This window comes from Gossypium raimondii, chromosome 2 (genome assembly GCF_025698545.1).
Source record: "Gossypium raimondii isolate GPD5lz chromosome 2, ASM2569854v1, whole genome shotgun sequence".
Classification (NCBI taxonomy): Eukaryota; Viridiplantae; Streptophyta; class Magnoliopsida; order Malvales; family Malvaceae; genus Gossypium; species Gossypium raimondii.
Genome location: NC_068566.1, coordinates 46,994,376 through 47,009,647, shown reverse-complemented (window position 1 = coordinate 47,009,647; position 15,272 = coordinate 46,994,376). Strand labels below are relative to the sequence as shown.

At 32.3% G+C, this 15,272-nt stretch overlaps 1 protein-coding gene across 1 annotated transcript in view; it reads left to right on the top strand.

Moving 5' to 3' along the window:
- Nucleotides 1-9,861, top strand: part of LOC105789749 (disease resistance protein RPV1) — a 52,506-nt gene extending 42,645 nt beyond the window's left edge. Inside the window, 2 exon segments of the mRNA XM_052627696.1 lie at nucleotides 31-551; nucleotides 9,765-9,861. Of these exon segments, the coding sequence (XP_052483656.1) occupies nucleotides 31-551; nucleotides 9,765-9,789 (546 nt within the window). The 3' untranslated portion in view covers nucleotides 9,790-9,861.
- Nucleotides 9,862-15,272: the final 5,411 nt, after the last annotated feature.

Below are 15,272 nucleotides of genomic sequence, written 5' to 3'. Positions count from 1 at the left end.
AATAACTCATTCTCTAACCCAATGCTACAGGTATTATATGATTACGGTATAATTTCAACATTTGATCCATTGCCATTTGATTACAGTGGTCACTACTATGGCCATCAAGCTGGCAAGACTGAGGTTTCAATATCAGTGCCCCCAAATTCTAGTCGAAAGATAAGTTGCTTCTTAAATTTGATTATCATTTTTTCTGCCAAGAATGATAAAACATATGGATTTTTACCATGCCTTGAAATTGTGAACGAGACCAAAGGTACAAAGTGGACCTACTCCAAACATTTCATGGGAATTCCTGAAACTAAGAATACCTTATACTGGACGACTTGTTGGAACTTTAAGGGTGATGAATTAGAAGCTGGTGATCATATTACTCTTCGGGTTCTTTCAGATTTATCTGTGCTAGAATTTGGTATTGACCTTGTATATGATTATGAGCTAAACGACAACCCAAATTTTTTCAGTCAGTTGCCATGGATGAGCAAATGTTTTAAGTATCTTCTCGGGATTTTTGTTTATATTTCGTCGAAATCCCAAAAAGACTTGTATAGGTTTCAAAGTTTAGTCAAATGTTGATTATTGTATATGATTATCAATTGCATAGTCACTTTATATATTTAATAGACCAAAGTTTCTAGCTGTATCTTATCAGAGTTGTTGCTATATAATTAAAGATACTCAATTCATGTGAAGAAAAAAAAATTGAACACGATTAGTATTGGAAAAACAGTGTTACAGATATTACGAGAGAAATAATTATTTGTGAAGATCAATAAATGTGAATTTTAATTTCAAGAAATAAGTTTTTTAAACCTTTTATTAACAGCAGAATATATTTGAGTTATTTCGAATGAACTCCTGATAAATGTGAATTAGGGAATCTCTGGGAAATAATGTAGAAATATGTAGTTCTCTAAGATTTATTGTATACTACAGATGATTTGTTCAGGCTCGTCGATGATAGCTCAACCATGACGAAGTTGCTACTGAAAATGTTAATTATGTGCGATTGAATAATGCCAACAGAGTTTCAAACAGTTGAAAGCTATGATTAACAAAAGTTCCAAAATTGAATTTGGAATAGTATTGAAGAACATTTTTCTTGGTAATTCAATTAACTTGTGCTTTTAATCAGATGCCGTGGAGTTATTGTTAACTATTACTAGGCTAAATCCTTAGAGAAAATGGTGATTTCAGTTTATGTTTCTAATCTTCCTTCTTGTTTTCATTGGAAGGGACCATGGAAAATCTCTGAGTTCCATGGCAAAGTGTTGGACGCGTTTATTCCTAACAAAAGGCATCGAAAAGGTCTACATACGTTTTGTTTTAGTAAGATTTGCAAGCATTGTGGATGATAAGTGGCCAATTAGTAAACTTAATGGATTCTGTATATATGGAAGTAAAGCAAATGTGAACTTAGCTCGCTTTAAGGGAAAAGTGGTGTACTGGAAGAAAGTTGAAAACGGTAAGCTAGGAGGTGATGATCGTGGAGATGAATTAGGAGGAGAAAACGAGAAAAAACATTCTTGGGGGAACACCAATAGGTGAAGAGATCAGATAGTCAATGAGGATTCTAGAGAAGCTAGGGATGTAACGTATCAATCAGAGGGAAACGAATCAATACAGATATAGTTAATTTTTAATAACTTTATCATACAAATATTTAGAAAATAGAAATCATAGTCAAACTAAAATTAGAATTCATTTTCCAACAAGGAAAAGGATTGAGTCACCACCGACTCTAATAATATTATATAAACCCAACAAGTCTCCTCACTATGAATTCATATCATTAGTGATTTCAATTCATTTATTTGTTTGGATTACAAGAAATCATGTCATACTATCGAAGAAGATATCATAATCGCCCAGAAATGTACTATAGTCCGAAATTTACTCGTCCAAACTGAATGATAGCGATAAGTCTCGGGAACCATTACCTGCATGGGAGAAAAAATTCTGCATAAAAGTGGGTGCAATGCCATAAAAAAGATTTGTTGAATCAAAGAATAATTTGTTCAAAACAGATAAAGTATTCGAATGGGATGATTCAGCACGTTTAAAAGCTTTCCAAGAAGCCAAACAGAGATTCTGAGAATATTATCATCGTTTTCCTTGCACAAATAAGTTACCAAGTAATGCAGCAGATATGTATATCGATGATATTGATTGGAACTCCAAAATCAACGCAAAACTTTTTTTGGAAAGAAATTCGATTTCCGATGATGAAGAGGAAGAAGAAGAAGTTAAAATGATTGATTCATTTTCGATTCTATTAGAGCAAATTAAAGCCACTGGATGGGAGTACGATGAGCCTACATCACGCTTACCTACCATAGTTGGATCATAGAATAAACAAATACAACGAAATTGTCTTAAACACTCTTTTTTTTTCATTATTATTATTTGAATAAAATTATGTATGGTAGTTATTTAATTCAATATATATTAATTTTTACAATTTTGAATTTCGACAGTCACGACTAATTATAATGTCTAATTCAATTAATATATATTGATTATTAATATTGAATATCTAATCTAATAATTATTTGACACGTTTTAAATGACATTAAAATACCGGTTTATTACTATTTTACCAATATTCATTATTAAAATATAACAAAATTTAATATTTATTTAATCAAGTCAAATTTCATCATTCATATATGTGAATTGAGTTTCATTGATTGTATTAAAATTTTAAAACTAAATATATATTTTTGTTAATTATCATCAGAAAGTAAACATAAAAATAATAGTTTAAGATTTAAGTTTACAAGTTAAAATACGATTTTTTTAAATAATTAACAATAAGAAAACAACAACTTAAAAATCACAGTTAAAGTCAAAATGGAATTCCTTTTCCAACAAGGAAAAGGAAATTGAATTACCGCCTATATAATCTTATATAAACCCAAGTCCTTTAAAATCATGGTTCAATTTCAAGTCATTGATTGTCTTTCTTGAATCAAAAGAAAGCATGTAATGTCATCAAAATAGATATCATGTTCATCAAGAAAGTTATTACTGGTCGAAATTTACTCATCTTACACTAAAAGATGACAGTAATTCATGGAGACAATTCCTTGCATGGTAAAAATAATTCTGCATGAAAGTGGGTGCAATGTCCTGAGTAATATTTGTTGATGCGAAGAATAATTTGTATAAAATTAATAAAGTATTCGAGTGAAATGATTCAATTGATTTAAAATATTTCCAAGATTTCAAATAGGGAAAATTATTATGGTTTTCCTTGCAAGAACTAGTTGCCAAGTACATTTTGAATAGATCAAGTAAGAATATTCCTCGGAAAAGATATGCAGGGTAGCTGGGCTGTAGTGGTCAAAATGTGTTGAAGGTTGGTCAGCATGCAGCAACAAAACCAACCAAACATATGTCATGCAGGAGCTGCTGGTTAGTCGAGCAAACAAGGATGTTTTGTTTCTTTTTTGTAATCCTTAGTTGATGTAATGTAATTTAATTAGTTCATTTTGAACTATGTGAGGTTGATATTTGATGTAATATTGACAGTGATTGAGCTGATTAATTCAGCTTTGCTTATGTGTACAAGTTAATTACTTCAAGTTTCAATGTATTAGTGGTAGTAGGTATTGGTTAGGTTGGCATACTGCTTTTTGACAAGCTGAAAGTTTGATTTATGTATTGGCATTATGCCATTGATTATGATGAATAAAAAATTATCAGTTTTTGTTCCAATACTCTTCACTTCTCTTTGCTTTTCTTTTCATTTTCTTTCTCGAGCTCCATTGTTTCTTCAGCAAGCATCGAGCCTTGCTGCTCAAGCCGCAAGCTAAATTTGTCTATTCTTTGTTTCTAACACCAACAAAATGTAACGAATTATATTGGGCGATGAAAGTATTTCAACTACTGTTAAGATTAAAGAGTCTGCTCTTCAATGACAATTCTTTGTCTCGATCATTTATGCTAGTCCTCAAAGCAATAAAAGGCATAGTTTGTGGGAATGTTTAAGTTTGATTGTAGATAATATGACAAAACCATGGATTCTTAGTGGTGCTTTTAACTCTATTCTAAGTATGGATGAATGGAAAGGCGGTAGGGGGTGTTCTCATTTCCAATCGTTTTGCTCTAATAATCATCTATGTGACCTGGGATTCCAAAGACCAAAATTCACCTAGTGTCACGGCAATTTGTACGAGAGACTAGACAGAACCTTGGCTGCTATTACTTTAAAGGAATAACGAGAAGCAGCAATTACTCTAGCTGTTGTTTCTTCTCTAACCTGGCCAACTTCAGATTGGCTTCTCGGATAGTTTCTTACAATCTCTTTATCTCTGCTTGATCCTCCAATGTTTGATGAGTCTTTGCCAACTTATCCTTTAGCCATGAAAGCTCCAAACCGGGGACCTCCGTGTCTTTCACCCTTACTAACATATCATTGATATCAGTTAGCTCAAGCTTATTCAGATTGCTTTCTAATTTCTGATAAATTTCAGCGACTGCATTCATATTGTTGCTCTGAAACACTCGATTATTCAATTGAAATTGGTCAGCAAAGTGAGCATGGTTTTGAAATATTTTGTTGAGCGCGTCAGCATTGTGTTGATGAATCTCGTATCTGTTGACGATGGCTGTTGTGACATCTGACATCAGAGGTAATTAAAGATCCTGTCATTATTTATATACCTATTATTTGCAAGCATGAACATTTGTAAGGATCGACCCGATTAAGCAACAAGTAACAAAAGTAGCGGAATAAATTGAGAAATTGAACACACAAATTTAACGTGGAAAAACCCCTCCTAAGAGGATAAAAAACCACGGGCAAAGATAATTTTATTATAATGGCAAAAGAATGAAGAGTACAAAAGATGGAGATAAAAACTAAACCCCGAAAACCCGAAAAACAAAGAACCCTCAAAACATAAACACAAAATCCTCTGAATGTGTTATGAGTTCTAATCTAATGGGTGTATTTGCTAAGGTTGTAAAAGAGCCTATTTATAGGCTAAATTTATATGTCAAATAATAATAAAATAATCTAAACTAATCAGTGTTTGACTAAAATAAATAAACAGAGTTTAACTAAAAGATTATTTTTCAAATTTGACTGAAAATAGGAGTCATACTTAACAATCAAATATGTTGAAATGTTGCATTAACTTGTTATTTTTACTTGAACATATAATCTCACAAAAATAATCAAAATATATGCAGGAAAAGAAAACAATTTAATAACTTTTACTTAATTTTCAAAATTCACCATTGAGTTATATTTTGAATTTACTTTTAAATTTTGCAGGCATGAATCGCAATTCATTCAAGATATTGTTAAAGAAGTTCAAAATAAACTTCATCTCACTACTTTGTATGTCCCTCTTTATTTAGTTGGAATAGATTTTATGGTGACACAAATTAATCAGTGGTTAGAACAAGATGAAGCAAATAAAGTTGGCATTGCAACTATTGGTGGCATTGGAGGCATTGGGAAGACAACCGTTGCCAAAGTTGTTTACAATCAAAACATCCCGAGGTTTGAAAGTTTTAGTTTCCTTGCTCATGTTAGAGAAACAAGTCAAGATTGCAATGGCTTAGTTCGTTTGCAAAGACAACTTATTTCAGATATCCTTAAAGGAAAATCACATAAAATATACAATATAGATAATGGAATTAACAAGATCAAAGAAATTGTATGTTGTAGAAGAGTTCTTCTTGTTCTTGATGATGTTGATGAATTGGAAAAAATAAGAAAATTAATGGGAACTCAAATTCCTTTTCATCCGGGAAGTAAAATCATCATAACTAGTAGAAACCGATGCCTATTGAATGCACATTTTATAAGCCAAATGTTTGATTCGGAAGCATCAACTAGTTGTGGAGGCTTAAGCAAGCTATTTGAAGTAAAAGAATTAGCTTCACGTGAATCGCTACAACTTTTTAATTGGTATGCTTTTGGTCGTAACTCTATGCCTGAAAGTTCAATGGCATATGCAAGAAGTTTAGTGAAACACTGTGGTGGGCTTCCGTTAGCTCTTCAAGTTTTGGGCTCTTCATTATCTAGCAAAAGTGTGAGTTCTTGGAAAAGTGCATTGGAGAAATTGGAAGAAATCCCTGACAGCAAAATTCAAGAGATTCTAAGAATAAGCTATGATTCTTTGGAAGACGGTCATGACAAAAATTTATTCCTTGACATAGTTTGTTTATTCATTGGGAAGGATAGAGATTACGCGACTACAATTCTAGATGGTTGTGATTTTTATACAACAATTGGAATTGAAAATCTAGTAGGCAGGTCTCTCTTAACCATTAATGAAAACAACATGTTAATGATGCACCAAATGATTAGAGATATGGGACGAGAAATTATTCGTCAAGAATCTTTTGATATTGGAAAACGAAGTAGATTGTGGCATAAAGACGCATTTGATGTAATAAGGGAAAAGATTGTAAGAAATATCATTCTACTCAACTTTTTTCTTCTATGCATGTAAACTACTTTTTTTTATAAGATTACTTTTTATTTTTAAAAAAGTTTTTCTGATACAGGGTTCCAAAACAATTAAGTGCCTCACACTTGAGTTAAAAGGATTGCAAAAAAACAAGGCTAAAAGGACAACTACAGCTCTACATTTTCCAAAGCATTCCAAAAGTCAGTTTCTCATGTCAAATGATGTTGATATGGAAACTCAAGCATTTGCGAAGATGAAGAGACTTAAACTGCTTCAACTGGATAATGTAAAATTTATAGGAGACTTCAAAGACTTTCCCAAAAGATTAAGATGGTTACGTTGGCAAGGGTTTTGTATGCAATCTTTTCCGGTTGATTTTGATATCAATGAACTAGTTGTTCTGGACATGCGCAACAGTAAACTTAAACAAGTTTGGAAGGATAGACAGGTATGATATATACTACTTTTCCTTCTTCTTTGTGAGTGTGAGAAACAATAATACATTTATAACAGAAGGGTTTTTTTTTTTTTGTGCAGTGTCTCCCAAATTTAAAGATCCTTAATCTCAACCATTCACATAGCCTTCTTAAAACCCCAAGCTTTTCAGGACTCCCTAGCCTTGAGAAGTTGATGCTCAAAGATTGCATAAATTTGGTGGAAGTTGATCAATCCATTGGTGAGCTAAAGATGCTTACTTTCTTGAACCTTAAAGATTGCACTAGTCTTAGGCATCTTCCAAGGACAATTGGTTCATTAATATCACTTGAAGATCTTATCTTATCTGGTTGTTCAAGAGTTGATGATGTTCCTAGGGAGTTGCATAATATGCTATCATTGAAGGTGCTTAATTTAGATGAAACTGCCATATATCAATCAAGATTGGGGTTGCATTGGCTCTTACTGAAAAGAAGCAAAGGATTGGGTTTCTCTTGGGCATCTCTACCGGGCTCTTTGGTAAAGTTAAGCCTTGAAAGTTGCAAATTATCTAATGATGTCATGCCCAATGATCTTTGTAACTTGGCTTCCTTGAAATCCTTAAATTTAAGTAGAAACCCAATTCATTACCTACCCGAGAGCTTAAAAAACCTTACAAAACATACTTGTATTGACTTCTTGCACTGAACTCCAAATGATTCCAAAGCTTCCGGTCTTGCTCAATGTTTTTGCGTGCATCTTTATTTCTGGAGGCAATTCTTCATTTCAAAGATATAGGGCAATTCTTCCATGCTTCTTTTCTTCCACACGGTGTGTTAATGTCTTTGGATGTGAAAAATTGACTGAGGTTGAAGATCTATTCAAGTTGGAACCAATTGAAAACTTTGAAGCAGAAGAGATTAAAAGATTATTCAACGTGGATTCCATTAACAGAAATCGACTGCAACTTTATAGCTACCTAACAGACAGCATAATGCTAGCTACCCCACAGGTCCAATAGTTCTCCAACTTAAATTTTAAATCTATTTTTTCTCTTATACTACTTAATCATCTAACTTGTTCTTTTTGGATCAGGTCTTGCAAGAATGTGGTATAACAAGCACATTTGTTGTAGGAAGTGAAGTTCCGATTGGGTTTAAGCATGGCACTAACGAGCATCAAATCTCTTTTTTTTTGCCAACACCATCTCATCCAGATGAAAAGATCCATCGGTTCAGCTTATTCATTGTTTTCTCTTTAGCTAGTGATCAAATGTTGGAGCTTCTACCAAGTGTCCTCATTTTCAATGAGACCAAAATGATCAAGCAGAGATATTGCTCAAGTTTCATTGGAATTCCTGAGACTAACGATAACACAATGTTGTGGTTGATTCATTGGCCAGTAACGGACTGTCAGTTTGAAGCTGGTGACCTTGTGAGTTGCATGGTAGTGCCTATTCATCTCAGCATAAGAAAATTTGGCGTTACTTATGAATCAGAACACAACATTGGATATGAATATGGCTTTTCGCAGTTATCTACAGGTATGAGTAGACTTCAAATAATTATATTTTAGTAAATACATCCTATTATATTTATTTTATTGTTTCATTTTATATGTGAATAACAAATGTTCAAGAAATGATGAATGTTTCTCCAAAAGACTTTCTAATACAATAAAAATATTATCAAGAAATGTGACAATTTAATAGATTATGAGAGAAATTTAGCTTAATAATAAAATGATAATTATAAAGTTATGCTGCAATTGGGGTCTAATGAAAATAAGTTTATTGTTTGATAAATGATTAATCCAATAGTACTAATAGAAGTGGAAACTAAAATAATGGATAAAATTATAAAAGTGGTGTTTTGATTAACATATTTAATAGTTTTAAAGTTTATATTTTATATAAAATGAAAATAAAGATATAATGTGTATAATTGATTATTTCTTACAAGTCTTATAATACATTTTAGTGATAATAACATTCTACTTTGATATCTTTTTTTCATATAATATTGAGTATGGGAGATGGGTCACGATTTGAATTCGTGTCAAATGGGTGTCTGATAAAAGCTTTAATTATCACTCCATTCAAGTCAATACTATTACGTTCTAATAAGCGTATTATGTTGATGATCACTAAAATTGATAAATAACACATTATTGTACATATTTTAGGAGATGAAGTTTCCACAAGAAATAACAAGATGGACCAAACTAAATACTTGCTCAGTTTGGAATCTTATGGAAATGTTAAAGTGCAACTTTGCAGTTATATAGAAGAATCAAAAGTGGTTGCTTCACCACAGGTTCCCTTTACAAGCTCCAAGTTTTTAAAATTAGTTATATACTATATACTTTTTAATAACTTATTCTCTAACCCAATGCTACAAGTATTATATGATTACAGTATAATTACAACATTTGATCCATTGCCATTTGATTACAGTGGTCATTACTATGGCCATCAAGCTGGCAAGCTAAGGTTTCAATATCAGTGCCCCCAAACTCTAGTCGAAAGATAAGTTACTTCTTAAATTCGATTATCATTTTTTCTACCAAGAACGATAAAACATATGGATTTTTACCATGCCTTGAAATTGTGAACAAGACCAAAGGTACAAAGTGGACCTACTCCAAACATTTCATGGGAATCCCTGAAACTAAGAATACCTTATACTGGACCACTTGCTGGACCTTTAGGGGTGATGAATTAGAAGCTGGTGATCATATTAGTCTTCGGGTTCTTTCAGATTTATCTGAGCTAGAATTTGGTATTGACCTAGTATATGATTATGAGCTAGACGACAACCCAAATTTTTTCAGTCAGTTGCCATGGATGAGTAAATGTTTTAAGTATCTTCTCGGGATTTTTGTGTTTATTTTGTTGAAATCCCAAAAAAACTTGTATAGGTTGCAAAGCTTAGTCAAATGTTGATTATTGTATATGATTATCAATTGCATAGTCACTTTATATATTTAATAGACAAAAGTTTCTATTTGTATCTTATTGTTAAGATCGTCCCGATTAAGCAACAAACAAGTAAAAATAGCAGAAGAAATTGAGAAGATGAACACACAAATTTAACGTGGAAAAACCCCTCTAAAGAGGATAAAAAACCACGGGCAAAGATAATTTTACTATAATAGCAAAAGAATGAAGAGTACAAAAGATGGAGATAAAAACTAAACCCGAAAACCCGAAAACGTAAACACAAAATTCTCTGAATGTGTTATGAGTTCTAATCTAATGGGTGTGTCTAATTTCTAAGATTGTAAAGGAGCCTATTTATAGGCTAAATTAGTAAGTCAAATAAACTATACTAATAAATGCTAAATATATTATACTAATAAATACTAAATCTTCTAGAAAGAAAATATATTTTTGTTTAACTTGACTTGCAAGCAATCTCTTAGAATTTGGGTCACACAATTCTAACAATCTCCACCTTGACACGAATTCTTTCAATGCCATCTTTGCCAAAACCCGCCACGGGCCTATCTTTAACTATGCAGGGAATTAACTGAGTCGAATCTATGCTTAGAAGCTGGAAGACATCTAGCCTTCGACTTGTGCACTGCCAAATCAAAACTAACCCCGGTCTGATTTTCACGAATACAGTGCCCTAACTTTTCAAAACCTACATCCAAAAGAGAACCTCTCTTCAACAAAATGGTCATACCTTTTTCCCTCCTATGACCAAGTTGCCTCCGCTTCAAATGAGTTGACTTTGACTCTGTAACGGACGAGGGACGTCCGATTTCACCGGTCATTGTAGAACCTTCCAGAATATAAAAACTGCCGGTTCTTTTACCTTTTAACAAAACGAGAGCTTCACGAGATACTTTAATGTCGCTCGACTCGATGTTGATTCTGCATCCTTTCAAGTCTAAAATACTCAAGGAGATGAGATTCTTTCGTAAATCAGGTACATACCTGACATTTGAGAGTCTCCTAATCGTCCCATCGTGTATCCTAATTTTAACAGTACCAATACCGATTATTTTACTAGATGAATCGTTTCCCATGTGCACAACTCCACCTTCAACTGAACTGTATGTGGAGAACCATTCTCTATTGGGACACATGTGGAAAGAACATCCTGAATCTAGGATCCACTCAGACGTAAGCTTGGAATTATCGCTCGTTGACACTAACAAGAAATCATCATCGCTTTCATCGACCAAATTAGCACCAGCTACATCTTCCTTGTTACTCTCAAGACTCTTTTATTTCGCGATTTATAACAATCGCTTTGGCGTGACCTAACTTTTTACAATAGCGACACCTTTTGTCTCGTTTCTTTGATGCTACCAAAACGGAAGCTTGCCTATCTGCTTTGCTATTCAAACCAAACTCATTGTCGACTTTGTCTCTACTCAACAAATAACCCTTCACATCTTCGAATTAGAGAGTTTGTCTCTGCCATAAATCAGGGTCTCCCTGAAAGACTTGTATAAAGAGGGTAAAGAGCACAATAATAGCATAGCTTGATCTTCATCGTCAATATGAACCTCAACGTTCTTTAAATCATTTAAAAGAGTAATGAAGTGACTGATGTGATCTTTAAGAAGCTCACCTTCGTTCATGCGAAACGTAAATAGACGTTGTTTCAACACTAAACGGTTAGCCAGAGACTTAGTCGCATAAAGAGTTTCTAACATTTTCCACAAGGCAAATGAGGTCTTCTCCATCAATACCTCCTGCAATATTGTATTCGCTAGGCACAACTGGATTGCAGACAAGGCCTTTTCATCAAGCTCTTCCCATTCTGTTTGATTTAGATTCTCAGGCTTTTTCCCTGTAACAACCTTTTTTAAGCCATTTTGAACTAGAATTGTCACCATTCGAACTTGCCACAGATTGAAATTTGTCTCACCATCGAACTTCTCAATTTCAAACCTTGTTGCTGCCATCTCTAAACGGGCTGATCTATGAAAGTTAAACTAGCTCTGATACCACTTGTTAGGATCGTCCCGTTTAAGCAACAAACAAGAGAAAATAGCAGAAGAAATTGAGAAGATGAACACACAAATTTAACGTGAAAAATCCCTCTAAAGAGGATAAAAAACCACGGGTAAAGATAATTTTACTATAATGGCAAAAGAATGAAGAGTACAAAAGATGGAGATAAAAACTAAACCCGAAAACCCGAAAAACAAAGAACCCGAAAACGTAAACACAAAATTCTCTGAATGTGTTATGAGTTCTAATCTAATGGGTGTGTCTAATTTCTAAGATTGCAAAAGAGCCTATTTATAGGCTAAATTAGTAAGTCAAATAAACTATACTAATAAATGCTAAATATATTATACTAATAAATACTAAATCTTCTAGAAAGAAAATATGTTTTTGTTTAACTTGACTTGCAAGCAATCTCTTAGAATTTGGGTCACACAATTCTAATACTTATCAGAGTTGTTGCTATATAATTAAAGATACTCAATTCATGTGACGAAAAAAAATTGAACACGATTAGTATTGGAAAAACAGTGTTACAGATATTACGAGAGAAATAATTATTTGTGAAGATCAATAAATGTGAATTTTAATTTCAAGAAATAAGTTTTCTAAACCTTTCATTAACAGCAGAAGATATTTGAATGAACTCCTGATAAATGAGAATTAGGGAATCTCTGAGAAATAATATAGAAGTGTGTAGTTCTCTAGGATTTATTGTATACTACAGATGATTTGTTCAGGCTTGTCGATGATAGCTCTACCATTACGAAGTTGCTACAGAAAATGTTAGTTATGTGCGATTGAATAATGCCAACAGAGTTTCAAACAGTTGAAAGCTATGATAACAGAAGTTCCAAAATTGAATTTGGAATAGTATTGAAGAACATTGTTCTTGGTAATTCAATTAACTTGTGCTTTTAATCATATGCCGTGGAGTTATTGTTAACTATTACTAGGCTAAATCCTTAGAGAAAATGGTGATTTCAGTTTATGTTTCTAATCTTCCTTCTTGTTTTCATTGGAAGGGACCATGGAAAATCTCTGAGTTCCATGGCAAAGTGTTGGACGTGTTTATTCCTAACAAGAGGCATCAAAAAGGTCTACCTTTTGTTTTAGTAAGATTTGCAAGCATTGTAGATGATAAGAGGGCAATTAGTAAACTTAATGGATTCTGAATATATGGAAGTAAAGTAAATGTGAACTTAGCTCGCTTTAAGGGAAAAGTGGTGTATTGGAAGAAAGTTGAAAACTATAAGCTAGGAGGTGATGGTCGTGGAGATGAATTAGGAGGATAAAACGAGAAAAAACATTCTTGGGGGAACACCAATGGGTGAAGAGATCAGATAGTCAATGAGGATTCTAGTGAAGCTAGGGATGTAACGTATCAATTAGTTGGAAACGAATCAATACAGATATATTCATTTTTTAATAATTTTATTATACAAATATTTAGAAAATAGAAATCATAGTCAAACTGAAATTAGAATTCCTTTTCCAACAAGGAAAAGGATTGAGTCACCACCGACTCTAATAAGATTATATAAACCCAACAAGTCTCCTCATTGTAAATTCATATCATTAGCGATTTCAATTCATTTATTTGTTTGGATTACAAGAAATCATGCCATACTATCAAAGAAGATATCATAATCACCCAGAAAGGTACTACAGTTCTAAATTTACTCGTCTCAAACTGAATGATAATGGTAATTCATGGGAACCATTACCTCATGGGAGAAAAAATTATGCATAAACGTGGGTGCAATGCCATGGAAAAGATTTGTTGAATCAAAGAATAATTTGTTCAAAACAAATAAAGTATTCGAATGGGATGATTCAGCTGGTTTAAAAGCTTTCCAGGAAGCCAAACAGAGATTCTGGGAATATTATCATCATTTTCCTTGCACAAATAAGTTACCAAGTAATGCAGCAAATATGTATATCGATGATATTGATTGGAACTCCAAAATCGACCCAAAACTTCTTTTGGAAATAAAGTCGATTTCCGATGATGAAGAAGAAGAAGAAGAAGAAGTTAAAAGGATTGATTCATTTTCAATTCCATTAGAGCAAATTAAAGCTACTGGATGGGAGTACGATGAGCCTACATCACGCTTACCTACCATAGTTGGATCATAGAACAAACAAATACATCGAAATTGTCTTAAACACTCTCTTTTTTTCATTATTATGGTTTGAATAAGATTATGTATGGTAGTCATTTAATTCAATATATATTAATTTTTACAATTTTAAATTTCGACAGTCATGACTAATTATAATGTTTAATTCAATTAATATATATTGATTCTTAATGTTGAATATCTAATCTAATATTTATTTGACACATTTTAGATGACATTAAAATGCCGATTTATTACCATTTTACCTATATTCATTATTAAAATATAACAAAATTTAATATTTATTTAATCACGTCAAGTTTCATCATTATTCATATATGTGAATTGTGTTTCATATTTGATTGTATTAAAATTTTAAAACCAAATATTTTTGTTAATTATCATCAGAAAGTAAACATAAAGATAATAGTTTAAGATTTAAGTTTGCAAGTTAAAATGCGGTTATTTTTAAATAATTAACAATAAGAAAACAACAACTTAAAAATCACAGTTAAAGTCAAAATGGAATTCCTTTTCCAAGAAGGAAAAGGAAATTGAATTACCGCCTAGTTCAATTTCAAGTCAGTGAAAGTCTTTCTTGAATCAAAAGAAAGCATGTTATATCATCAAAATAGATATTATGTTCATCAACAAAGTTATTACTTGTCGAAATTTACTCATCTTAAACTAAAACATGACAGTAATTCATGGAGATAATTCCTTGCATGGTAAAAATAATTCTGCATGAAAGTGGGTGCAATGTCATGAATAATATTTGTTGATGCGAAGAAAAATTTGTATAAAATTAATAAAGTATTCGAGTGAGAGAATTCGATTGATTTAAAAAATTTCCAAGATTTCAAACTGGAAAAATTATTATGATTTTCCTTGCAAGAACTAGTTGAGAAGTTCATAGATCATGGAAAACATTATGCTTATCGTGGTTCCTCTATGAGGAAAAAAAATCTATTCCATTCAATAAAAGTACATAAAAACCCTTCATGAATGTTGAAAAATATTAAACAGCTCTTTGCCAGTTGCCTTTAGAATTAAATTTTTTACCAATTACTTATCTAATATTTTTACGAAAGACTTTTACTTACGAGCAAAACTCCTTGAAATGCTAGAGAATTGATTTCTATCATGACTATCAACTCACACGTCAGTTTGGATTTGACATAAATCTTCGAGAGGGTAGAGTGAGGTAAGAATATATTCTCTTGAAAATTAACTATTTAAACCAAAACACCCAATTGATATTTGTTCAATATTCTAAGATAACTCTTATGAACAAGCCCATGTAATAAGACAAATTAGTATTCCACTATAAAAGAG